Raw genomic sequence first — 27,666 nt, forward strand, 5'->3', positions numbered from 1 at the left:
CGGCTATAGGTGTGCTGCTACCCATGAGGACTAAGCTGGAATGCGTCGGAAAAGTTTCTCTTCCGTACCACTCCATGATGTCATGTCATTTTTTATTCAAGAGTTTAATATAGCACAATATCATAACAAGTCCTTAGAAACTGTTTTTTACTGAACACAAAGGTACACTAAGATTTTCGTAATTTACACGCTAATAATTGTGGATCTACTTTAAACCACACATTTTAAGTTATCATTTATTTTTTATAGCGTTCATTTTCCTTCATGACTTTAAAAAATCCTTCGTTATTCGCAAAAACATACATTATACAATCATATAGCGTATATTTGTTAATATCTTTGACCTTCATTTAGTTTCTTTCAATCTGAGCGCCGAATATTTTGCAGAATATTTATTACCTCTCTTTTGTGGTTCACCCGACAAACGCACACTCTATTAGCGAAGCTATTTACCATCTCTTATTGAAGTTTATGTAAATTAGTTTTTGAGCTAAATAAATTAAACAACAATACTTGGTCGTTATGATGACATCACACTTGGCTTTGAAAACTACCTCCTTATGCAAAATGCACAGACAAGGACATTTTTACAAAGCTATTGTGTCTCTAGTTCTGTCTGAGATTCACATAGATTAGTAAAGATTACTCACTCCTAAGAAGAAAATGTAACCAGTTTGGACAATTGAAATTGTCACTGTCATCTATTTTCGTGTTTGAAAAATATTTAAAAAATGTAGTTTTTAGATCATTTACGAATGAAACGATATTTCTGATTTCTGATGTCCATTTACCAATACACGTAGTGCTACCTAAAAATATCGAAAAATAATCTCACGAGATTATATCGATATATTTTTAAATAAATTTTTCTTATCAATATCCTTTTCAGAAAACCATTTCATTTAATACCCACATCTAGGGGATTCATATTTTTCTCCTACATCTTCGGGAGCTTCGCATCGAAGCCAAACGTGTATGAAAAATTTCAGATCAATCGTTTGGGGCTACTTGTTTTTTTTACAATATAGGAGTATCAGACGAGCATGTAGTCCACCTGATCGTAAGTGACTACTGCCGCCCATGGTAAACTGTAATCCACACCAGGTAGGATTAGATATTCTTACCTGAAGTCGATCACAGATGCGCCGCTGCCCATGAGGACCAAGCTGGAATGCCTCGGAAAAGTATGTCTCCCTTACCAAACCGTTCAAACCGGAAGACCACCTTGGGGGTTGTTTAAAATCCAGTTGCAAGATTAAACTGTCACATACATAGGTACCAACTAACGAATCAAGTTAAATCTTATATATATAATTCTCTTTTCATAATGTTAGTTACTCGTATCATACTCCGCCGAAACGGCTTTACAAATTTTCACCAAATTTTATATGCATATTCAGTAGGTCTGAGAATCGGCTACTATCTATTTTTCATACCCCTAAGTGATAAGACCCCCTTAATTTTTTTTTATTTATATGACAACAGAACGTTTGCCGGGTCAGCTAGTAAAATCTAAGTAAGAACCTTCGCTAAGTACTTATAAAAAATTGACTTTACAAAAACAATATTTATTGTTACTGAACTGAGATTCGTCGACATAGCTGCATGTCATATATTCGTCATAGACAAACAGACAGTTATTTTCTTATTAGAGAGATTGATACTTATCTACTCGCTATGATTACAGCGTTCCGGTCTATACGACCCGTGGGAGTGTCAATAGGTGGCTTAGGCGGCTTTCAAACATACGACATTTAATGAAATGTTACATTATAATATATCCTACAAATTGTAGGATATATTATAATGTCGCTCGTTTGTCATCATCACGATCGGCTTAGTTAAAGTAAAAAAAGGATTACGTTGAATTGAATTTTTACACTATTCAAGGAATAGAGTCTATATAAACATTACAATTCTTACCATTACCGGGTAAATGGATTGATCACACAAACAAACAGTATTTCCCATTCACAAAAACAATAAGGAAAATGAGATAAACAGTGGGCATTTATTAAATAAATATTCTTGGTGTCATTATCAATTACTTGTCTTCCATCCTCATGCAGAAATACACTTATCATGTCACTTACGAGCCCATTTAACATGGTAACTACACATTTGTACCGTGCTACTACTGTCAACACGATTTATCCTCAAGATAAAGTAGTAATCAAATAGACTCTTAATATTTAAACTATTTTACAAATGTCAGACCGTGAACCGACCGTACATACTCGTATGTTAGACATTTGAATTGGGATTGGGAACCGTAATCAAATAACTTCCGCCTGGGAAGTTATTTGATTACGGTTCTATTTCTCGATTTTTCTATTTCTCGACGTATCTATTTCTCGAGACGTGATCCTCCCAAAATGTATAAACCATATAACGTTTTAATATTGCATCTCAGTCGCAATTTGTGGCGGCCTAAACGAGCCTCGAAATCGGCTTGCTTTGAATTTAGCAAGGCGTAAAGGCTGGTGGTACATTCATGTGGTGTAAATTCAACTAGTTCTGTTGATAGCATCGCTGCTATAGTGTCACACACAGTTCGTGATTGACTGCAAGGAAGCGAGACGTGTTCAGCGTGAGTATTTTTAACCAGTGTTAATTCTAGCATACTATGTAACCTTTAATATAAATAAGCAAGCTTTTGTTTTATGTTACATATAAACTGGTGATCTATATTTAAATTGAATAATTTTAAATTTAAAATATCTTTATTTTTCTGGGAAATCATGGTCGAAACCACTTACCTATATTACCTTACCCATGTAAGATAATTGTTAAGTTTAACTTCGATAATGCACATAGATACAGATTCATTAAATTAAATTAAAATAATTAAGTAATCTTTCAATGAAATGTTAGGTTTTGCAGGGTATGTTTATTATGATTTTTATTGAATTTCCTTGATTTAAACCGAATAACTAAATGAGGTCACTGAGGTGTCACGTGAAATAAGCGTTATGTTATTATGCGTATATAACCTTCTCTCTGTATCTCTCGTAGTTACTTATATGTTTGTTTACTTACCATTGTTTGTGTGTGCGAGTAGTGAAACTGAGGAACATTATTAGGGGCGGTTGTATAACTTCGACACTGAAGGTACTTTTAGCAAACTGCAACCGTGCATTTTATCTTATACAGGGCACTGGGGTCCCCGACCCCATATTTATTTAATTCTAGAGATAAGTATAAAATAATCTCATTTCTTATAAAGTAATGCGCTTGAGTGACCTTGTGCGTTGCATTCAGGTCACAGGCCAGCATAGTAACATATTAAAAACTGGTTTGTCTTTAGAAATCATTATAATCACATTAAGAATCTTTTATATAATAAATTAACTTAGACTTTCATCCTAAATGCATATTTATGAGACATGTCGATTTCTTATTTATTTATTCAATTGATCACATTCATTTTTTATTAGTGTTTCTACCGCCGGGGGAAGTTAAACCGGCTAGTGTAAACAATCTCTGTTTTACGATAAACTTCAAGGTAGAGTATAAGAGTGTTACTGCCATACCAGTCAAAGCGGCCCATGTTAATAAATATAGGTACATTGTCGAGATAGCTTCCACATAGTAACATTGCTATGCGATTTGGTTGTGACGTGTGAACAGCATTAAGGATTCTGCTATCTTAACAAGCCATATAAAAAATACGCTATTTAGATAAATAAACAAAACTTGATCTATTTGCTCATAATTAAAACCACTTCAGGTCTTTTTATCTCAAAGTGTAGTAAAAAATCAGCAAATGCGTCAACTTTAATCCCTATTTAAACACAGCATAAGTTTGATGCTTAAATAGTAATATTTAGATACTTCATTTCTGTTGTAAAAACTTTATCTTAATCTAGGTTGAGCTTTATACGCGTTGAATAATCGAGATAAATGCGGTCATGATGACTCCTACGGCCAACGACATTTCTCTTTAGATTTTTCTGTAAGTAGGTACCTATGTAGCGAATTTTGATGCTCAATATCTAAATACGACTAAAAATTAACTTAATACGACGCTAACTGACTTTAAACTTTTGACTTAAGTCATGCTTATTGGAAATTAATGACCATTTTCTCAAATGTACCTATGTAAATGACGAATATTTATAGTATTTTTAGGCCAGCGACAGATATGTATAAATCTTTTCATAAATAAGCCTAACAATAGAAGAGACGATTAGAATATTAAAAATATTTTTCAGGGAAAATGCCATTCAAAAGGCAATGGGATGCCAGCTGCCCGAAGACCTGGGACCAGTTCGAGAGAGACGGCAAGACCTACATCATCCAGGATTTGGCGCCTGAAGACGATGAGCAGGCGTTGGAGATTCTCATCAACTATATGTGTGCTGATGAGGCCCTTTGTGGGCTGAGTGGTATGTTCAGGAAAGACGCTTTGTACACCCACAGTCCCACAATAGGATTCCCTGGGTCGAGAGTGCCATGGTCACGTAGATCCGTAACAGAAATGTAAATTCATCATTTAGATATCTGTCTGGCCGGGGATCGAACCTAGAATCCTCAGGGATCAGACCAGTTTGGTGACCGCTGAATGAAATTGGTTAAATAAATGTGATCTTAGAGTAAATACATTAAAGTGTATTAAAGTGCTATGAGCACATCCTATTAACTAGAAGTACTAGAACACACAATGATTCATACTACCTGCATAGAATAAGCCTTCAAGATGGATGGATGGATGGACTAGAACACATAATGATTCATACTACCTGCATAGAACAAGGCTTCAAGTTTAACATTTTCCACGTCTCCTTTAGCAATGCTGACATCCGTAATTCGACTAAACGACGCAAAACAATTATCCTTTTCCTCTAGGTGCCCTCCGTCCAATCTCAAAGTTCTAGCCTTTAAATCTTATATATAAAATTGTCAACAATGTTAGTTACCGTACTCCTCCGAAACGGCTTTACCGATTTTCACCAAATGTTATATGCATATTCAGTAGTACTGAAAATCGGCTACACAACGTTTGCCAGGTCAGCTAGTAGGTAAAGTATAAATCCAAACACTTGTAATTATAACCTAATACTTAATCAGATAAACAGCAAAACTATTTAGTATAATATATCTTCATACAAACTAAGTACAATTTAAATCAGCAAACAAACCTCTAACTACTTACTACGTTATCAATTTCGAGTAGTTAGTTTAGATAAATATAGTTTTCGCTATCAATTGACACAAGCTAATGAGAAACGATGTTCCAATTTGATTACTTACTAGTCTACTCTCTGTATCCCTTTACACCCGAGATGATATGAGCGTGAGTTTCACTTTTAAAAAAATCCCACGTGATAGCTTCTTATTTTTCGAAACGCAACCGATGCCGATCGATCGTGAGGAGAGTATCGCACGCGCTACCGGCTAAGTGAGCGGGGTGCAGGCGGTCAGTTGAGCTAGGGACTCGTCCAAAGATGGCAGATTTTTTCGACCCGCGCACTGTCACAGGTATATAATTGTTTTTGGTATTAAATGTTTAGTATCTATCATTAATTATAGCTAATTTGAAAGCTAAAAGAACACTAAATACGTGGAATTTAGTAGTTTATTCGATTAACTTGCAATTTAGATACAATTAGGTTGCAAATTTCAACTGTTACGATCGTGTGCCTACGGTTGTTGGTGCAGAATAACGTTTGATGAAAATGCTTTTATTGCTATTACCAGTTATGTGTAAGTTTCGTCAATATCAATTTTGTTTGTTACAATTTTAGGGGTACATTTAAATGACGATCAGATTTTGCCCGTGCGGGGTGAGGAGAAATGTATCGGACATTGAAGATCTTCATGAAAGTGAAGAGCTTCAACCAAATAGATTAGAAGAGTTTCAATTTGAAGAATTGTGCCCTGAAACAGATCCAGAAGCACATGCAAACCCTCAAATAGAAACTGACCTAGAATTGGATCTGCAACTTGAGCCTAAACCTCAATCATCTACTTTAAAATCATCCCTAGAAATTTCGTCGCCGCCGAGCATCTTCACGTCCAACACATCGAAAAAAAGCTTGGAAAAGAATACGTTTTCTGTCTTGAAAAGGTCTATACGTCCCTACCAACAACTCCAGTAAAGTTTCCAAAGAAATTTTTTTCTTAATATTTTACTTATGAGGCTCTTGATATGTAACCAGATGCACAAATTTATATTATCTAAGAAGAACCGGTCGAAAAGTTAATTTAATTGCAATAGATATGGCTAAAGTTTTCTCCATCTGCATTATCATTGGATGTATTCCCTAGCCAAGAATACCTACGCCTTGGAGACCTGGATTGAAGACGGAGGCAATAACGGAAGAAAGAAGAATGTTGATTTTCATAGAATTACGTAGTTTAGGTTTCATTGCCAAGACAGATTTTTTATAAAGACTAATGAAAATAAAGACAGTGATGTTAAATATCTCCAAATTGTTTTAATTTTCTAATATTTTTTGATAAAAAACTATTTTTTTTTGCAATTTTCACGATCGTGAGTGTGACAGTTCCCACCGGAGACTCACGATCGTGCGGGTCGATTTCTGGATTAAGTATAAACTCTGGATTTTTTTCGTATTTTTTGTGGATCCCTTAAGCTATATAAAAAGCCGTAATAAACGTTTTGAATCGGAAATTGCGAAAGAAAATCTTCGGGTGTAAAGGGGTATAGATAGAATTTGTACCTTCTTATAGTTATTTGTCAGGTATGCGTATTCTTTGGTGACAGGAACCGTCTAATTTCACAGAACAAACACACCAACACCAGTAGTGTGAAGCGTTGTTATGTTTAGATTTGAAAGTTATGGTAAGACAGAGATTTACATTACAATGTATGCCATCGTGGTGGACTATGTGTTGGATTGGCTGGATGTTCCTGGGTGGCACTATCCACTTATGTACTACCGACAACTGGGATTAATGTAACATTATATGGTCATACCTACAATCCCTCCTTACCCGGGCAAATCATTACAAGATATAAATGAGAATAAAATACTTTACAGACTTCCGAAATGATGAGAAGAGCCTAACAAGCATCAGAGGGTTCTGGGCGGAGTGTTTGTCTCAACGCATGAGTCTGGCTTGCTACACCGATGTAGACGGGAAGAAGACACTTGTTGCAATGAATGTGTGTGTTGTTGACTCTGTGCATGAGAGTTTCCCTTTGACACCAGTGAGTATTGACGATGAATATTAGGAGTAAGCTGTGGTCAAAATTGGTCAGTTAAAAAAATATAGTCCGCGCCAAACTTCTAGTCCGCTTTGAAGTTGTTGCGTGCAGGTTTAGTTAGCATAAACTCCGTAACTTAAGGACACACCAAGCAGTTATGTACTCGTGAGCGAGAGCGGACAGCGGAGGGTGCCGGGGGGTTCCGCACTGTCATCGTCCCACTAATATCTACAATTTGCTATTGCGACGCGACTCGTTTATATTTTCGGGGCAGACTAGCAATTTGGCGCGGACTATACCTGTATGAGAAAATCACGTCACTCTCACTTGAATTCCGCTGCACGTATGGCGATGAAACACAAATTCTACAAACATGCATTTTATTACGACAATGTATCGTCACAATACGTGAAAAGATCACACTAAAACGACACGGAAACCCACTGCGTATTAATATCTAGATATTTTTTTTACAAGATTGAAGCAGCAAACTAGCATGCAATCCACCTGATGGTGAGTGGTTACTGTCGCCAATAAAACCAGACCAGCTCGTTAAAACAGCTCCTTTTTTTTGTTGACGAGGGGGAAACCTTCAACAGGTACCCGACACCATGGGAGTGACGCCGGGTTATGTAGGATTTTTACCGCACTAAAACCCGCCAGGTGGCCGTCTTCAGCGTTTGGTGGAGAACTCCGGGATCTCCAACGGAACACAAACGCAGTCCTCCTAACGCGATGCCCTTCTATCGGGCTCTGCCCTGAGGGGAACAATTTACGCACCTCTCACATTCCCTGGTGATTACAGCGATATGCGACCACACAGACCGCTGTCCTTCCCGGGGCATATAAAACAGCTCCAATGCGAAAGATACGTGTTTTCCCCTGACAACTAAATTGGAACGCGTGTAATTTATGCTTTATACGCAGAACACAGCACCGTAAACTACTGAATATGGCAGAAATATTCACCTCAGTCGCACCATGAAAGATTCTGCATTTACAATTTGTAGGATTATTAAATGAACAATTTTTCCAACATTTTTTTACTAACTAACCTACCGTTTGTACAAATTTATTTAATTTAAAACCATTTCCAGATTGAAGGCAGGGCATGGAAGAACGTGTACCACGCGATGGCGACACTAGAGGTCAAATGCAGTCCATTTAAACACTTAAACTTAGAGACGCTGTTACATGCGTACGGTCTATTCGTGTTGAGAGAGTTTAGAGGCGCTAAACTTGGAGCAAATCTATTATTAGCGAGGTTAGTTCTGTTTATTACTTTATCCGGATCGACGAAAAGCGTACGAGATAGGACATCTCTATCATTGCTTTCTCCATCCGTCCACAAAGCCAAGAATGTTCGCCTAGTCTCAGAAAGTAGGCGAAAAATATTAAAATACAAAAGTAGAAAACGAACATGCTGTCCACCTGGTGGATAATGGCAACTGCAGCTCGTGGACGTCTATAATCTACTCAGATAACATGAGAGGTCGGCCGCAGATGCGTTGCTAGTGCTACCCCCGAGGACTAAGTTGGAACGCCTCGGATAAGTATGTCAACCTTACCACACTCTTCGAACTAGAACACCTGGTGTTACCTCCTCTAGCGGCTTAAGGGGGGTGGGACGGAACAGGTGGTCCGCCCCGGGCCTCCAAACAGTTGCTAAAAGAAGGTCATCAGAACCAAACAATCTATAAAATGTATATCAGTCAGCTAAAAAAAGGTCACCGAATCAGAGGCGAACTTTTTTACACTGGGAGCCTCCATTCAACTTTCCGCCCCGGGCCTCCTTAATTCGCCACTGGGTACCTCCTTAGGACCACAAAGGGTCATTCTTTCATACCGGTATATATTTCTGTTTTAGGGAACCACTCGCCCTATTCCACGGTATCAAGGGCACGAGCACCGTATTCACGGGTCCTGCATCCCAGAAGCTGGCGGCGAAATGCGGCTTCGTCACCATCTACGAAATGACCTTAAAAGAGATAGCCGAGTGCGGCCTCACCTACCCAAAGACCGACCACGTTATCAAATTAATGGTCAAAAAATACGGCGACTAAAGAATTATATTGGTTGAATTGTAATTAATAGGGGACGTTCGAAAATATGTGTTGAAGGCTTTTTTGTAAATAATATTATAATTGCGATATAATTAAACATTACAAAAAAGTTTTCAAACGTATGTGAAGTGTACCAATACGCACTTGGAAATATTTCCAATTCTGAGAGGAGACCCGTGCCCAACAGTGGACACTATTGAGTTCACGACGATGTTTGATTAATAGATTTTTTAATAGATTATTTTCTAATTTAATTAGAGTTTAATTTGATTTTATTTATACTTTATCTTAATTTTCTTCAATTTTGTAAGTTGTATGTAAGTTAATTTATTCGAATTTCGTTTATTTTAATGCAACGATTCATTAATAATGTATAATTAATTAATTTGTTATTAAACTATATTAACGTAATAGGAAATCCGGTTGAATATTGTAAAGAAATAAATCAACTTACATACGTGAAATAAAACTTGTAGGCGAATTGTTTTATTAATAAAGATTTCAATTGAAACATGGTTTTCGGAGATGATTCTCGTTCACACAGTAAAGAGAATAACAACGCCATTTTGAATTAGGATATTTATAGAATAAGCTGCAACTGTAGGCTAAGACAATGAATATATTCCAAAATTGATTAAATAAAATATTTATAATATGTACTAAATATCTAAATATCTAGCAATACTAATAAGATAATGTTAAAAACAATGTTCCAAAAATTATGGCTATATTTAAATATTGCTGTAGGATAATTAAAACAAATATTTTTGTAATAAAAACTTTTATTAATCATTTACATTATTGTCATTATAGAAAATAGTCGATTCAACCAAATCAATCAATATGGAAGATGAAGAAGACATGTTGTGGATGGCACGAATGTTTGTTTTATCTTATACAAGTAAACCAATACGTACAATATATTATGTAAGTACAAATATTAAGTAATTATTGGCGCAGTATAAATGTACCGCTCCCTAAAAAATACGGCATCCTGGCGTGCAGATGAAGTTATATAAATTGCATCATCTCAGTTTTACACATCTTCTAAACTATCATACATCAACAATACACTAGTGCTTTAACGCAGAAATAGATGTATGTTCGACTTCGAAATAAGATTATAATAAGACAAATATTTGGGTACATAAAGCACAGATACCATCTACAAACAACTCGTCAAATTCCATTGACCAAACATTTGACAACTAAAAATAACATGGGTACATATATATAATTATTATTTAATTAACTACCTAATGGCCTCTATTACTTTACAACTAACAATTAATTTGATAACAAGGGGCGTTAGCGAGGCACAGCTCGTTGTAATAAAAAATATACCTCGTAGTCGTCTACAAACATAAAACCCTGTAGAAATCGGTCCAGTCGTTATAGCACTAACTAACTGTAGAAGCAGACACATATTTTAAAACAGATATTTAGTATTCTAGTGTAGTGTGATAATTATTATGAGATAAATATGTAGTTACCCTTGGCTATAACTATCGTTGACCACAGTGGACAGTATTGTTGACAACCTCGTTGGTAAACCCTACAGCCAATCCTCTACATGTGAACTTTATTTCTTTGGTACGCCCTAGTCCAACTTGACAGATATTAACATATGATATGACGTTGGACTCGCCTAAATTGTGAGAGCGACATAGGCTATACTTTTAGGCGGTTGGGTTTTTGTTTTTATAATAATTACTAATTAGTACTTTTTTTCGTAAGCTGAAGCGCAAACTCGTTTTCCATTATCTATTTAGTTCAAGTAAGTTAATTAATGATTTAATCATAATGCTCTGTGTATTATAATCTTAGCTCCCTCGACACTACTCAGATCTAAAGCCGAACAAGCGGTCCTATTCGGGATCGCTGTTTACAATCTAACTTATCTCTACTATAACAACACACTCTAAAATACTTTTTGATAGGTCTAACATTTATAGCGCGTTGCCTAACAATGGTTGGGACCCAATTTTTCGATGTATGTTTTATTCAGACATTGTTTCGTGAATTCAGTACTCTTAGCATGAGTTTTGTACGGAACATTTGTTCTATTGAATTAATCGCTCGATCGCACATTTGATTTTATACAGTATCTCTGGTTGATTAGGAATTACAATTTGTCATTGCTACGAAGATCAACTCATATTGAGGGTACTGTTACAATTCTTTTTTAATAATAGTGAAGTAGCGAACGAGCATGCATTCCATCTGATGGTAAACTGAAATTAATCCTAGATATATAACATTAGATTCCTACCTGAGACCAGCCAATGAATGACTGAATGAATTTATTTATTTATTCGGCATACTCTACTGGTTGATCCAAAGATGCGTTACTACCACTGATGACTAAGTTGGAACGCATCACATTCGATTCGAACATAATATTAGTGATATTATATACACCACTACTATCTAAGCGTCAGTACTACTTCGGTCTATACTCGGGCAGGCAGTGTTGTACGGGGTCGGGCGGGGTCTCGTCCGTGAGGTAGGAGCTGAGTAGCACGGGAGGACATATCGGCACCCGCCGGGACACCAACCACGCTGCATCCCGGTCTGATAAGGGACACCGCTTGATGTCCGCGAAGCAGACTGTGACACGCTCGTCTGAGTATGGAGGCCTGTGAAATAAAATTATTTTATCAACATAGATAAGTGTAGATATCTCACCGCCTTGTCATTGAAGAAAGCCATTAAATGGCTGACTATGTGTCAGCCATTTAACGACTTTCATGGTGTTATTTATGCGGAACAATGTCGACATGTGCAGTTAAGTGGTGCAAAAACACGACATTGAACAAAAGTGCGGAGAAATATCGTTTAATTCGTAAAAAAATGCTCTAAAAACTATTTTTTTTTTTATATTTTTCAAACACGAAATTAGATGACAGTGACAATTTCAATTGTCAAAACTGGTTACATTTTCTTGGTAGGAGTCAGTAATCTTTACAAATCTATGGTTATCAATAGGGAAACAAACGTGCACATCACTGGTCATCACGCGTCTGTACGCAGCCATTAATGACCATGCGCATACTATTGACTTCATCAATACAATCTAATCACTGCTTTTATCTAGCGCCTGCGTGTCGCCCGCATTTAGCAAGCGAACAGACAGTATTACATCATAAATACAGTCAACTCATTGATCGCCCGCCCGCTCTGAACAGGCGCCCACACATCGGGTGTGTGACATCTTTAGTACGAGGTATCCAGTACAGTCAGTAGTTCAAGTTCAATAATTCACTGGTCGTCGAGCGCGTGTCCGCAACCACCCGAAACACGTGCGGTGCGCGGCGGGCACGTGCAGTAGCGTCGCGAAGGGCGTGCGCACGTGGTCAATATCACAGTGGTGGGCGTTAGTAGTTCACAATCAACTCACTGGTCATCCATGTTGGAACAGATGCCCACACAGGTGTAACGTCATTTCGAGGTATTTAATACAGTCAGTACTTAGCAATCAAGTCGTCGTCAAACACCTGCCCCTGCCCACGTTAGGCGGACGCACACGTACATATCACACATGTACACATACATCACGAGGTATCCATTTGAAGTGTGTAAACTGCTTTAAACTAATATAAGAAGCCTAAATCTAAGTTGTTTTCATATACAAACCCTCAACATCACACAGTACAGTCAGTAATCTACTCATTGGTCGTCCAACGCCCGTCCGCCACCCGCGTGCAGCAGCCTGGCGAGCAGCGTGCGGCGCGCGTACACAAATGTGACGTCATCAATACGAGGTATGCAGCAGTCTACAATGTACTCACTGGTCGTCCAACGCTCGTCCGCCGCCCGCGTGCAGCAGCCTGGCGAGCAACGTGCGGCGCGCGTACACAAATGTGACGTCATCAATACGAGGTATGCAGCAGTCTACAATGTACTCACTGGTCGTCCAACGCACGTCCGCCGCCCGCGTGCAGCAGCCTGGCGAGCAGCGTGCGGCGCGCGTACACAAATGTGACGTCATCAATACGAGGTATGCAGCAGTCTACAATGTACTCACTGGTCGTCCAACGCACGTCCGCCGCCCGCGTGCAGCAGCCTGGCGAGCAGCGTGCGGCGCGCGTACACAAATGTGACGTCATCAATACGAGGTATGCAGCAGTCTACAATGTACTCACTGGTCGTCCAACGCACGTCCGCCGCCCGCGTGCAGCAGCCTGGCGAGCAGCGTGCGGCGCGCGTACACAAATGTGACGTCATCAATACGAGGTATGCAGCAGTCTACAATGTACTCACTGGTCGTCCAACGCACGTCCGCCGCCCGCGTGCAGCAGCCTGGCGAGCAGCGTGCGGCGCGCGGCGGGCACGTGCAGCAGCGCGGCGAGGCCGGCGAAGGGCGCGCGCGCGGCGCGGGCGGCCCGCCAGCGGTGCGCCGCCGCCGCCAGCGCGCGCTCGCCGCCCGCCAACGGGGGGAGACATGACGCGCGAGGGTTGCCCCACTCGTACTCCTCCTCCTGGGAACATAATACATACACAGGGTAATTTAATTTAACTTACAGTGAAAATAGTAAACCTTTGGCGTTTTAACACCGGCGGCTTCACCGCCACACTGATTTCTGCCTAATAACAGCAATTAAGCCCTAGTCGTCCTGAGATAGGAATCTTTTATTATCAAAGATGGAATACGGAAGACACCAGCACTGATAGCAATACACGTCCACTCGGTCCGACGGTCGCACACAGACTGACTTATAGCTGGCAATCACCTTATGACAGCAACGACGTATACCCTCGAATCATATGCTCTACCATACCCACAAACATTACACACGCGTACTATTTTTGATAGGAACATCTAATGAGTTGCACACTCACCGACAGAAAGCTGCCGACGGCGCGACTCCTCGCCACGTACGCGGGGTGCAGCACCCACTTGCCGGCCGCGATGGAGCCGAGCATCTTCTCGCTGCGGCCGGGCGCCGAGCACAGCAAGTGGGTGGCATCCACGTCCAGCTCCGCGCCCTCGCACACCACGCCGCCCAGGTACCGGATCATCTCGATTATCTCTTCGCGATTCTGTAGAAATAACCCGCGATGACAAACTAAGATAATGATATATAATGATAGTTATAATATCTTCCAGTAAACTTTGGGTGATGGTGACATTATAAGGTGTAACTGGTTTATTAACTTTTTTACATAAGTAAAATATTTACATAAGAAATTGAGCCTATATTCACGTAAAATACCGTCAGTGTAGATTTGTCATTTTTTTTTAAGAACTGTGAGGCGTACAGGTTATCTGTATTTTTATCTTTACCAAAGTGATGATTAATTTCTAATGCGCACATAATAAAATACGTAGTACATGGATGCGTAGTACATGGCAATACAGGCAATTTTTTTTAAGAACTTTGTGGTGTGCAGGTATCTGTATTTTTATCTTTACCAAAGTGATGATTATTTTTTATTGCGCACATAATAAAATACATAGTACATGGATGCGTTGTATATGGCAATATAGGCTACTCACATCAACATTGGAAGACAGCATGAATTTCTTCACTTGGTTGTCGTCCCAGCCCACCGTGTTAGGTTGAGATTCCGGCGCTACTGGCTCTGGTTCCGGCACTGAAATATTAAATACAACTATTTTTATAGTCATGTAACGACATCCCGCATAAGAGATGACGCGAGGCGAAACCTAAATCACGCTATCAAAGTTTCATAAATATTTTTTAAATACGTCTGACTTTAAACTTGCCCGTCGCTTACAAAGTACTTTATGTAATGGGGTCGTCGGATGTAGTGTAAATTTATTTAGAACCTTAAATTGATTAACACTGTTCCACCCGCGAGGACCTATGGCGCTGATAATACTATTTTTCAATTAAAAAAAACACGTGAAAAGAAACGGTACGCGTCAGATTTGGCTGACAATCTTACACGTACCGTTTAATATTGACTTAGTAAGTTAGTATAGATTTAGGGTTGTCACTAACCAGGTTGCGGCGTAGCGTCCCTCGTGCGCCTCGTCCGCTGCGCGCTGAGGCGGCCGCTGAGCACCGCGCTGAGCCGCTGCAGCTGCGCGTCCACTACGGCGGGTACGCTCGAAGCGTTCGAAGCATGCGAAGCGCTCACGTGCGAAGCGCTCGCATGCGAAGCGTTACCATGCGCGGTGCTTGCAACGCTTCGCACGCTTGTGTTCGGCTCGTCCGCGGTGATTATGCTTCGCGGTGTGCTCTGTTCAAATTTAATACTGTTGTGAAATCTGATTATGTACTCGAGTATAACATAATTATAATACACTAAATTTAGAAACTGAAATGACACTCCACAAAGAAGGCCAACAAATCTTGTAAGTGTAAATAGTTACTATACCTAACTAACTCTTATTTAGTACCATATATGATTTAAGATACACACCTAACTACTCTGCTACGAGTATTTAAGAAGCAATATTCAAATTGTATTTAATAAAAATGTAAACTCACCTGTTCGTCTGATGTTTTAGATCTTTTAGCTGGCGGTGTTTCGATTTGTTCCTGCAATAACAAAACTATTAGTGCGTAACATGTACAAAACATACATATGAACAAGTGAGCATAAAATATAATTTCAAAACACATAAATTGCTATTGCTATGCATGGAGTCGCTGGCTGTTTATAGATTGCTGTTAAAAACAAAAATCGAAAACGACGGTTTTACGTGTCCTGATGGACAGAAGCGTACACCAAAAACCATCTATCTCAAGCCATATAATTGACGGGGCCACCTCCGTACATGTAAATCAGTAACAAAGCTATACTCATGTTGAATGTTAATGTATTGATACCTGTAATTGTAATTTTCGAGGCGCTACGGGATGTTCAGCTGGCGGTGTAGGTGCATCCGTATTGAATTGCGCCAGGAAACGGTTGCGAATTTCTGATAATGGCTGGAAAATAAAAAAAGCATTAAAACGAAACTTCATAATTTTAAAATACAATTGACATGTTTTATTAAATATTAAACAGGATTAAAAAGACATTATTGAAGGTGGTAGAACCCCTTATGGTTCGACTCTAGCGGCACCGCCGCCACACCAATTTCTGCCTTATAACAGTAGTGTCAAGCGCTGCTGTGTTTTGGTTTGAAGGGCCACACCCTTCAGGGAGACATACTTTCCGAGGCGTTACAGCTTAGTCCTCAGGAGTAGTGGCGCATCTGTGGCCGATCTTAGGTAGGAATGTCTAATCCTATCTGGGGTTGATTACACGGGCGGCAGTAGCCACTTATCAGGTGGACTGCATGCTCGTCTGCTACTCCTAAAAAAAATATATTAACTACAATTGTCTTGAGTAACCGACGAGTGCCGCTGTCCGACGCCGCACCGAGCACAGACAGCACAGACAGCACAGGCACAGACACAGACACTCACGGTATGGCTCTCCCTGGGCGGCGGCGCCTGCTTGCCGGGCAGGCGGTGCACCAGCTGCCACAGCCGCTTGCGCGCGCCCGGCGACAGCCGCCCGCCCGGCCGCAGCGCCGCACCGAACGCGCTGTCCGGCGTTGCGGGAGAACAATCGACTGAGAAACAGGCATACAATATTAATACTACAATGACATTGATAATTATGGCAATAAGAAGATACGAAATTTTTAACACTAGGCCACTCTGAAGGCGTAATTTACACGCGACAAGACGTAAGAGTAGACCACATAGAACGTGTAATTTACACACATTTAGGAGTTAAAGTAATATAAGTAAAAGCTGACGCCGCGCTGTAACGCCGAGTTGTATTGTACTCAGTTGGTAGTGAGCGGTCACATAGAACGCGTACGGCTGTCGCGGCGTTCTTGTCGCTGAGCTTTTTAGTTTTTACAGATTTGCGTACTAGCGTCATTATGAGTTAAAAGTAAGCGTACGAGTACGCGCGTACGCACATTTGATTAATTTATTATTTAATATCTCACTCAAATGTATGATAAAAACACGAGTTTATTGTACAAAAACAAAACATACTTGCTGAAATCAAAATTTAAAAAATTGTACTGTCAATCACTTATAATATAATAGTACAGCCTATTTATTTTAATTACATGGATCCGTTGGAGTGCGTATAGGGTCCGAGGGCATTTCCCCTCTCCTAACGGCTTGCAGTCGTCTCCGCGTCGTAGGACTGAGGCCCGCTAGGTTCGGCGTAGATAGCGCGTCGTCTAGTGGTGGTGTTCGGACGGGGTCATCTGCTAATTAATAAATAGTTTAGGTACACATTTATGGTATTCTTATGATTTATCGAAAGTAACTGTGAAAAGTAAGTCAGTTAAAATATTCATAATAAAGAATTATTTTCTTTAAAAACATTTAAACCCACGAAATGGGAAACGTTTCACTTAATTAACGACTTAAATCAAATTAATTACTATGCCATGCGCCGCGATCCCGGAGGACTAAGCCGGTATGCCTCGGAAAAATATGTCTACCTTACCACATCCTTTAAACCACAACACTTTTGAAATAGGTCTAATAAAACATAAATCGTTTTTTAAATACACAATTTATATAATTTCGCCGATACAATTATATTACCTTGTTTAGCGTCATCCTTCAGCTCCTGAAGGCGTTTCGGTGTCTCCTGGGAGTCGCAGCCGAGCAAACCTTGTCGCGCCATCGCTATGTATCGAGACGCCGGCGACATATCATCGTCTGAAATACGATCAATAGTATTGTAATATAAGTATGTATGTTGCAGATAATCAAATTATGTATATGTTTAGTACTAATTGGCTCGACACGTACTGCAGATATATTTGTGATAATAAAAATATTTATATGAAATTGATCCTCGTTTTTTTTTGTGAAAATCCCGTTTATTAAAGCACTGTTTATCCGCGAAATAATTTCATTTAGATGATCTAAATTCTAAACACAGTGATAAATGATACCTAAACCCCTTACTATGTCGTGCAGTAGACTTTTAGTTAATGGATAGATATTAGATATTACTTACCATTATTCCCTTTAACTTTAGGTGTTTGTTCCCGACTAGGCGCGGAGCCCCGGCGCGGAGCACCAGCGCCGAGCGGCGGTAACATCGCATTCTCCTTGTCTTTATCTTTTGTGATATCGTCTAGGTTTACTGCCATTTCTGGTTCGTCGGCTTGTATGGGCTCCTCTTGGATTGGTTCCGGTTCAGGGATCGGCTGCTCGGGGGATGGGGGCGCTGGGGAAAATAAACAATGTGAAATAGAAGCAGTCGTTTCTTAAAGTATACTTGAATGAATCTTGAAAACTTGGAGTATGTCATTGAAACCAATGAGCATTGATTAATAAAGTCTAATAAATTTTAAGAAAAGTATTTTCTTAAAAATTACCGTTTTCCTTTAGTTTGTCACTTAAAAAATAAACTCCGTAAAAAAATCACAACCCATACCGTTAGTGTCCCCGACGAGATGCTCCCTCTCGCTCACTCTGGTCTCCGTCTCGATGCAACGCCGAAGTACCTACTTGTCGTCGGTGGCCGTGGGGCGGATTAAATGCGTCGAGGCGAGCGCGTTCCCTGTGTTGCGCCGACAGAAGCGGAGCTGTGTACTGGTGGAAACACATACCCTTGGTATCCCCGACGAGATGTTCCCTCTCGCTCACTCTGGTCCCCGTCTCAGCACACTGCAGTAGCCAGGAGGCGCGCACTGCGGGCAGACCCCACTTCAGTGCGCCGAAGTACTTATCACCCGTGGCCGTCGGACAGATCAAATGTGTGGAGGCTAGTGCGTTCGCTGTATTGCGACGACAGAAACGGAGCTGGGTGCTGTTGGGATGAGTTTTTTCAATTAAGTTTGCCCAACTATTTGCCAAATGTAGTTATAATAAATTCTCCAACATTATAAGTCTATTTTATTACAGTTTATAATTTTGTATCTAAAGAAGAAAGTAAAGCTATAATATAAATAAACTTTTACTATGTTAACGTTCACCTCATATTGACTAACATACATATGCGTGGTAACACCAAAATATATGGGAGGTAATACCTACCTAATAGTACCTACCATATATTTTAGTAATACCACACAGATTGGTATAGACCAATCTGAAGTTACGATCTTGTGGAGTTGAAGAAATTGGACTGAGATTTGAATGTTAATGTACTGTTTATTATAATTTCAGCTTTAACATCGTTTTAGCTAGTTCCTTTTAAATAGATGAACTTACGTAGCGCCAAGCAGTTTCGCGAGTTCATCGAGAAAGGCCCTCTCGACTCCGCTATACGTGCTCAAGCTGGCCACGACTCCATGTAAAGGGCCATTGCCCTCCCACTGCGGTAGCTTCACTGGCCGGTGGTAGTACTGTATCGGCAGCAACTCTTGTTGCGAGAGGCAGTCTTTCTGTAACATAAAGATAGATTCACTTTGGATAACTGTTCTGATGGTGATTACAATATCCGTAGACAGCATTTTGCATCAGAGATCATTTTTTATAACATAGGTAAGTATAAAATTATAAAAACGTAGATTTTAGCTATACATTAAAATAAGCGATTTTGTTTTGTTGCTATTCTTATTCCAGTCGAGTCCAGACCATTGCTGACGGTCCCTGACTGTCGTCAGCTGCAATCTCCGCGCTACGAGCGCCCGCCCCGCCCCGCCCCTGCCCGCCCACAGCGCGACACTCACTATCCAGAGCACGGTGACGGGCTCGACGCCGCGCCGCAGCAGCTCGGCCGCGTCCCAGTCGAGCGGCACGACCGCGCCCCCGCCCCCGCCCCCGCCCGCCCACAGCGCGACACTCACTATCCAGAGCACGGTGACGGGCTCGACGCCGCGCCGCAGCAGCTCGGCCGCGTCCCAGTCGAGCGGCACGAGCGCGTGCGCCGCGCCCGCCCCGCCCCCGCCCCCGCCCGCCCACAGCGCGACACTCACTATCCAGAGCACGGTGACGGGCTCGACGCCGCGCCGCAGCAGCTCGGCCGCGTCCCAGTCGAGCGGCACGAGCGCGTGCGCCGCGCCCGCCCCGCCCCCGCCCCCGCCCGCCCACAGCGCGACACTCACTATCCAGAGCACGGTGACGGGCTCGACGCCGCGCCGCAGCAGCTCGGCCGCGTCCCAGTCGAGCGGCACGAGCGCGTGCGCCGCGCCCGCCCCGCCCCCGCCCCCGCCCGCCCACAGCGCGACACTCACTATCCAGAGCACGGTGACGGGCTCCACGCCGCGCCGCAGCAGCTCGGCCGCGTCCCAGTCGAGCGGCACGACCGCAGCCCCGCCCCCGCCCGCCCACAGCGCGACACTCACTATCCAGAGCACGGTGACGGGCTCCACGCCGCGCCGCAGCAGCTCGGCCGCGTCCCAGTCGAGCGGCACGAGCGCGTGCGCCGCGCCCGCCCCGCCCCCGCCCCCGCCCGCCCACAGCGCGACACTCACTATCCAGAGCACGGTGACGGGCTCGACGCCGCGCCGCAGCAGCTCGGCCGCGTCCCAGTCGAGCGGCACGAGCGCGTGCGCCGCGCCCGCCCCGCCCCCGCCCCCGCCCGCCCACAGCGCGACACTCACTATCCAGAGCACGGTGACGGGCTCGACGCCGCGCCGCAGCAGCTCGGCCGCGTCCCAGTCGAGCGGCACGAGCGCGTGCGCCGCGCCCGCCCCGCCCCCGCCCCCGCCCGCCCACAGCGCGACACTCACTATCCAGAGCACGGTGACGGGCTCGACGCCGCGCCGCAGCAGCTCGGCCGCGTCCCAGTCGAGCGGCACGAGCGCGTGCGCCGCGCCCGCCCCGCCCCCGCCCCCGCCCGCCCACAGCGCGACACTCACTATCCAGAGCACGGTGACGGGCTCGACGCCGCGCCGCAGCAGCTCGGCCGCGTCCCAGTCGAGCGGCACGAGCGCGTGCGCCGCGCCCGCCCCGGCGCCCGCCAGCCGCCCGCCCGCCGCCGACACCTCCGCGCCCACCTCGCACACCGCCTCCTCGTCCAACCCCACCACCTCGATCTTCATGCCTGGGGTCATCAACCATTCAATAGTAATAATACATAGATGACAAGCAAATGAAGTCATAGAACAGAATCAGAAAACAAGTTCTACAATTTTATTAACTTGCTTTTCTAAATACGTATAACGTACATGTGCTGCAACTTCCAATATTCAAAGTTTTATTGCAATAATGATAACAAGAAAAACAGCGTATTGTTGAAACAAAATTATTGAGATTACTGTAAATATTCATAAGTGACAGAAAGGGCAAGAATTGCGCACGCGACAGCGCATTCACCCGCTCGAGTGTCGATACGCACACGCACGCGCGCAAACACAGGATACCACTTTTGGATACATGGCAATTTCTGCCAAATCGCGCACCCCACGATATACAACAAAGATGTTACCTCTGAATATCTGCTCAATTTCTTCAGTGGGATCCTCTTCAATGTCCTCCGTCATATCCGGCTGATCCGGTTGTTCCGGATGTTCTGGTTCCGGTTCTGGTTGCGGATCCGGTGCTTTCTCATTAGCTTCTGGCATATTTTCTATAAAAAGTATATTTATTTTTAAGTAAGTCAAAGATTAGGTAAAAATGAGCCAAAAATAATGTCCTTAAAATAATAATATCTTTTATCGCGCCAAATTATAGCATCTACTAGGATTCTCGATTTTTAGGTGCGTGGACTCTCAAAGACGAATTCACAAAAACCAGAACATAAATTGAACAATGAAATTGATACCGTATCACTGTGCCTGATGATTGATCATTAACATACTTTATATGTACTTACGACTCAAGTAATGATTAACTATCTCATCCTGCACCGGCGGTTCGGGCACTTCGGGTGTGGGTGGCGGTAGGTCCAGCGGGCCGCGTCGCAATAGCTGTAGATTGCGTTTGCTCATGGGAGACGCGGGTTCGATGCGCTGCTTGCGAGCGCTCTTCGCTGGCGTGGATGGCTTGGTTTCTATTAGGAACTGCAATATAAGGATATCATTAGAACTTGGCAAATGATACTTGAAGGTGACACTTTAGTAAAAATATTAAAAGTCTTAAATTGACTACATAACCTAGACTTAAACTGATAGGGCGCTTTTAGTACATGTCCTTCGTCCATTGATTGCAATATGATGCGTTCATGCGACTCCCCATACGTATTACTTACTAAGATCTAATGTAGGTACTTATTCCCGTACTACTATACTATGAGACATGTTCTAACCTAAGTTTCCACGCGCTGCACCGCCATAGCAGTCGGGCGATTTCCCGCCATCGCGATATGACACGCTCGTGTGGCTCTTCGTACTTACAAAACATGTATAATGATATAGACAGTATGCACAGCACCTCAGCTTCGTCCAGCGCTCGTCCAGCCGCGGCAATGCGCACGAGCCACAGCGGCGACAGTACGGTACCCGTACTGTCGTCGTACGTACAGCGGGCAACGCGCATTGCACCGTCACAGCAGCTGTTCGCGTACCGGCTACCGCGTGCGTGACGCGCTCGTGCGGCTCTTGGTACATTCGAGACTAGTGTATGCAGATATCTTATAAACCCAGTATGCGTACCTCAGCTTCATCCAGCGCTCTTCCGGCCGCAGCGCTACGCACGAGCCATAGCGGCGACAGTACGGGTACGGCGGGCAATGCGCGTTGCACGGCCATAGCAGCTGTTCGCGTACCAGCCACCGCGTGCGTGACGCGCTCGTGCGGCTCTTCGTACCGGATACCACCTCCGCGTGATACTAGAGCTGACGCACGTTCGCGAGTTGCGCCCTCTAGGCCCGTCACCCATATCTGTTGGATATGACACATTTTAAACTTTAAAACTTATGTTTATGTAATTATATTTATTTGTGTCTTTATGTCTAAGTATTGCATAAGTATTAAGTGTTGAGCATTAATCTTAAGAATAACATCATTATCAAATGATACTGAGGATCTTGTGATAAATATTCATCCATTGCAATAATATCAACAACACATTTTATAAAATGGTGTTGATGCGGCTATGAGGCTTTATTATATTTATAACATATTTCAACTCATTAAAATAGGATTCTTGACCACTTATAAAGTACAGACTACTGAAAGCTTCAACTTTAAAGATAAATGAACCACATAAAGAAACATTACTTACACAAAACCCATCAAAAATAGGTCCTGCTCTTTTCAACAGGCTCATGTCAAACTTCTCGAACTCAGTTGCTACTTCCCTTTCTATAGCCGAGCCCTCGCTGGTCCTCTTGGCCTCTTGAGACAGCTTCATCTTGGTGGACATAGTGGAGATGTCTACCGCCCGCGACTCATCCACATAGTTGCTCGGCGGCTTCAAGTTCGTTATACGGGAGAAATTCAAGCCTGGAAGTAATTATGAAGCTGTCAGTATGATTTAGAAATTTAAAATTAAAAAGAAAACATTTAAACTGGTTTGGTCATACGTATGGCATTTAGCAATATGTCTGTCATAGCAAATTTAACCAATACCAAAAATAAATACCTTGACACTATGAAACTTTCTATACTTGTACTTGGCCAATCATTGATATCCAAGCACACAAGATGAATACTAACTCATGTCCGGCAGTCTGTGCTCAGCGAGCGGCGAGGAGGTGGAAGCGCCAGCGACGCGGAAAGCTGCCAGCGGCAACGCACAGCCACGGGCGGCAGACTGTACCACCCAAGCGGGCAGTACACACGCTTTGCCGTATTCCACTGCTGCCTTATACTTCTCGCTACCCACACCCTCTCTGTTAGAAAATAAACAACCCTTATAAAAATTAGTTTCTGAAGGCAGTAATAGCCTAGTGCTGGAAGTTTAACCTCTCAATGGGGGGAATGCAAATTTCATGCAAATCAGTCTACAATCAGTAGATATGACATATTCATTTACTCCTTATGAAGGACGCCCTTAGTTTTAGGAACACTACTATGTTATATAATTACTATTGTGTTATTTAACCTTACATTAATGGAGCCATTTTACTTCCCAAACTATACAAATTAATTGATTTATTTATAATGAAAAACTATAAAACAATGAAATAAAACATAAATGCCAATACCATAACATAATAAATATAATAATAACTTTTGTCCTAACTTACTTAGTCAAGATGACTATATCAGTGGTCTCACTCTGGAAAGCACCAGAGAACACTCCTCCATTTTCGTTCACTAACTTCATTATATTCTGTTTTTCACGCCTTGTTAGCCCTGAGGTTGTTATCTGTAAGAAAACACGGGATTTCCCAGAACACAGTTAGTTTATTGCTACAGAAACAAAATAATGATATGTCTATGCTTTTTAACGCTTATAGCTTCAATGTCAAAAGGTTATTATTAAAGAAACTAAAGTGTGATCCAATTTCAATATATTTAGACAAGAAAAATTATAGGAAAACACATTACCTTGCATAGAGATCTATCTTGCATACTTAATAAACTGTCCAAAAAATTCTAATCGACTTACCTGTAAGTTAGCAAATGGTGGTAGTTTATGAGCATCAAAGTCTGAAGATGCAGCACTAATATTAAGTTGCAGGGAGGCCTCCCACACCGCCTCAACCCAGCTCTCTGCCATCACTGGTATGTTTGTTTCAACGGATTTCTGAAATTATAGCAGATAATATAATTGGTCACTCTTAAACAAATTATTATACAAGGATTGATAAATCATTATTGTAAAAGAATAAGTAATCTACTGTCTACTTGTCCGGCCCCTATTTTTAACCTTTAATAAGGTGAAATATACTCCATGCTGATTTGCATCAAATCTGTTTTAGTCAACATTATAACTATCCAATACTAAACATTAAGATCACTTACAATGTATTTATCAGATAACACTGTATCAGAGACGAGATGTGTTGTGTCTTCACTCAGAACTGTGTTGTAGAGACCACCCATCCATTGCACTTTCTTTTTTATGTTATCCTGAAATAAGAGGATTTTCTATTTTATTGTGTTAGTCATAAAGGTTAATGATATTGTTTGCTGTCTTTATTTGTGTCTAAATATTTAAGTGTATCTTGTATTACATTCCAATTATTGGATGTATATGTTATAATTCTAATACAATGGGAAACTTAAGATTTTTCAGTGGGGTTCATATTAGAATGCCTCATATGCAAGAACTTAATGGTAACATTACTTAAATGTTATACTGTGATTCATAATTAATTGCTAAGTATGAAAACAAAAAAAAAACAACACATTTTATTCTAAGAAACAATGATGTGTCTCATATTAAATTCCTAGAAAATGTAACAAGTTCAATAGTAGAAAATCAATTGTTAGAATTTTTTATATAAAATTATTTACAAAAATGATTCCAAAACAATTACCTTCTGTTGCTTAGAAAGTCCACTAGCGGTGACCACAAGCCCTCTCATGGCTATAGTATACACAGGCTCAGGTCCCGATGGTATTGGTGTACCTTCAGTTAAACAACAGGAGAGACATCTCGGACCTACTAACCTGGATGAGAATAAAGTTCCTTTAGTAACAGAAATACAATCCTTTTTAATGTGCCTGCTGTGGCTAAAGTAACTTAAATATATTGTTATTGTTTGCAAACTAGTAATCATATATCATACGTTGCATTGTTTTGTAGATTTTTGTGATGAAAATACATTATCCCACTATTATAGTGAAAACAGTTTCTACATAACTTATATGAATGTACGATGCATGATAGGAATAAATCTTTAGCAAAGGTGATTGAAATACACATTAATAAGCCATACTTTATACTTTGAAGAAAACATTATACAGTTGAAGCATTCAAAAGAATTAAAAATGTAGCTATCTTGTGAAGATGGTAGAACCCTTCGTGATTTGACTCCTGCTGCACGCCCACAACATCTATTTTGCCTCATAACAGCAGTGTTAAACACTGCTGCTTTTTGGTTTGAAGGAGACATACTTTCCCAAGGCATTCCAGCTTAGTCCTCAGGGGTAGGGGTACCCCTCAGGCAGGAATCCTAATCCTATCTGGAGTTGATTACGGATGTCCATAGGCAGCAGTAGCCGCTTACCAAGAGATAAGACTGCATGCTCATCTGCTACTCTTAAATTATTAAAAAAATCTTAGCCCTTAGGAGTATCATCTATGACATGCTTAAATCTTATAAGAATGCAATTTACTACTTACAAACATTTAGTAGTCTTCAATCTCTCAAAAAGCTCTCCCTCAAACTGAGACAGTACAAACACATCCTTCTTTGTGAGGCCGTCAAACTTTTTCCATTTGGTCTCATGCACCCATCGGGCATTAAGGCCTCCTCCACAGTGCTGTTCACATGTCTGGAAGTACAACAAGTAGTAATATATAATTTACAGTATTTGTCACACATTTAAGCCTGTATTCCTCTCCTTTGTTGTTATTGTCTCTGTTTATGGCAGATTATTTATAGTCAACTCTTATCTGACTGATACTTTTCACTGTTTACGCTCTTGTAATACCGTTTTTATGTTAGAGCAAAACAAAAAAGGCCGCTTATATTAGAATCACCCCTACTTTTCAACTTCTCGTTTTTTATTTAAGAACATCGTACAATTCATGCGAGAATCAATATTGCCTCCCTATTGAGGTTCAAGTTATACAGCCCTCTTAAAGTAGGATCTAAAAGTTAGTGATCGTGATAATAATAATTCATGCTATCAAAATAAGTCATACATACCGTGTATGCAAGTTTCATGTCTTCAGAACACTCATTTTCAGAGCGATACTCCTTAGGTATAATAAAAGTAACGTTTATATCTTCAGTCATATTTTTAAAACTACTTTAAAAATTCGCCTAACTATAAATAATTAGAGAAACCTAAGCATTTTTAAGATTATAAAACTTATTAAATGAAACGCAATCAAAACGCGCCCGCGCGGTTTGTTTACAACTGTCAGTGTCATAGAATTCAAATTTTGAGTTGTCAGTCGTTGCTGTCAATTTTTTTTTATAATCAACCAACGTATTAAATAATATTATTATCTATTTATTTCTTTTATTTTATTATTGTTACAAATGGAAAACTATATAGATGTCACTACTGTATACTATTTTATTATATTATTGTCTTCGATCACTAATAAGAACATTATTGTGTTTAAAAAATATTTGTAGTTCTAACTTGCACTGGTTTCTTTACTTATCATACTCTTTCAGACATATCTATGCATTCAGAATGCAAATATATAAAACTTATTTTAAAAAATGTAGGATCTATTTTCTCCCTTAAAAAAAAGGAATGGTAAAATACACTTAACTCAGAGTAAAACCTTCGATCACTAATAGGAACTCCAATTAGTGACCTATTAGTGATCGAAGAGTACAACAAAATAATATTTACCAAAATTCAATATAGAGCTTTTCAGAATTAATTCAGAATCTTTCATAAATCGATCGATCTTGATTACGATACTTGCAATAAACCAATATAGGTTACTATACTCTTTGCAAAAAAACAATTAAACTCAGGTTACTCGGAAACCACGGAATCGACTCGGGTCA

At 41.1% G+C, this 27,666-nt stretch overlaps 2 protein-coding genes across 3 annotated transcripts; one reads left to right on the forward strand and one right to left on the reverse strand.

The window, feature by feature from the left end:
• Window positions 1–2,449: 2,449 nt before the first annotated feature.
• On the forward strand, window positions 2,450–9,748 carry LOC140747166 (uncharacterized). 2 transcript variants are annotated; one of them, XM_073079442.1, is made up of 5 exons: window positions 2,450–2,590; window positions 4,215–4,388; window positions 7,008–7,177; window positions 8,272–8,438; window positions 9,042–9,748. In XM_073079442.1, exons 2-5 carry the CDS (start codon window positions 4,220–4,222, stop codon window positions 9,235–9,237), a joined length of 702 nt encoding a protein of 233 aa, XP_072935543.1. In that variant the 5' UTR covers window positions 2,450–2,590; window positions 4,215–4,219; the 3' UTR covers window positions 9,238–9,748. The 2 variants fall into 2 exon arrangements, with proteins under 2 accessions (XP_072935543.1, XP_072935544.1); XM_073079443.1 differs by lacking the exon at window positions 2,450–2,590 and adding an exon at window positions 3,069–3,111.
• Window positions 9,749–10,010: 262 nt separating this feature from the next.
• Window positions 10,011–27,079, reverse strand: mus101 (mutagen-sensitive 101). The gene is made up of 25 exons (XM_073079444.1): window positions 26,842–27,079; window positions 26,313–26,464; window positions 25,504–25,636; window positions 24,986–25,093; window positions 24,630–24,767; window positions 24,265–24,386; window positions 23,732–23,907; window positions 23,298–23,518; window positions 22,727–22,954; window positions 21,949–22,135; window positions 21,562–21,702; window positions 20,993–21,177; window positions 19,401–19,573; window positions 18,797–18,996; window positions 18,199–18,411; window positions 17,778–17,894; window positions 17,288–17,434; window positions 16,626–16,774; window positions 16,041–16,142; window positions 15,699–15,749; window positions 15,207–15,447; window positions 14,738–14,835; window positions 14,080–14,280; window positions 13,501–13,718; window positions 10,011–11,876 (listed from the first exon to the last, which is right to left on the reverse strand). The coding sequence occupies exons 1-25, from the start codon at window positions 26,929–26,931 to the stop codon at window positions 11,681–11,683; spliced, it is 3,987 nt and encodes a 1,328-aa protein (XP_072935545.1). The 5' UTR covers window positions 26,932–27,079; the 3' UTR covers window positions 10,011–11,680.
• Window positions 27,080–27,666: the final 587 nt, after the last annotated feature.

This window comes from Epargyreus clarus, unplaced genomic scaffold, assembly GCF_041222505.1.
Source record: "Epargyreus clarus isolate Ecla_fem2 unplaced genomic scaffold, WU_Ecla_fem_2.2 ptg000014l, whole genome shotgun sequence".
Taxonomy (NCBI): Eukaryota; Metazoa; Arthropoda; class Insecta; order Lepidoptera; family Hesperiidae; genus Epargyreus; species Epargyreus clarus.

Coding starts and splice junctions, on each gene's coding strand:
- LOC140747166 (XM_073079442.1), top strand. CDS start 4,220: ATGCCATTCAAAAGGCAATGGGATGCCAGCTGCCCGAAGACCTGGGAC. Junction 4,389..7,007: donor GGCCCTTTGTGGGCTGAGTG/GTATGTTCAGGA, acceptor AATACTTTACAG/ACTTCCGAAATGATGAGAAG. Junction 7,178..8,271: donor AGAGTTTCCCTTTGACACCA/GTGAGTATTGAC, acceptor AACCATTTCCAG/ATTGAAGGCAGGGCATGGAA.
- mus101 (XM_073079444.1), bottom strand. CDS start 26,931: ATGACTGAAGATATAAACGTTACTTTTATTATACCTAAGGAGTATCGC. Junction 15,448..15,698: donor CTAAAACATCAGACGAACAG/GTGAGTTTACAT, acceptor AAATTTGAACAG/AGCACACCGCGAAGCATAAT. Junction 14,836..15,206: donor GGACGCTACGCCGCAACCTG/GTTAGTGACAAC, acceptor TTAATATTTCAG/TGCCGGAACCAGAGCCAGTA.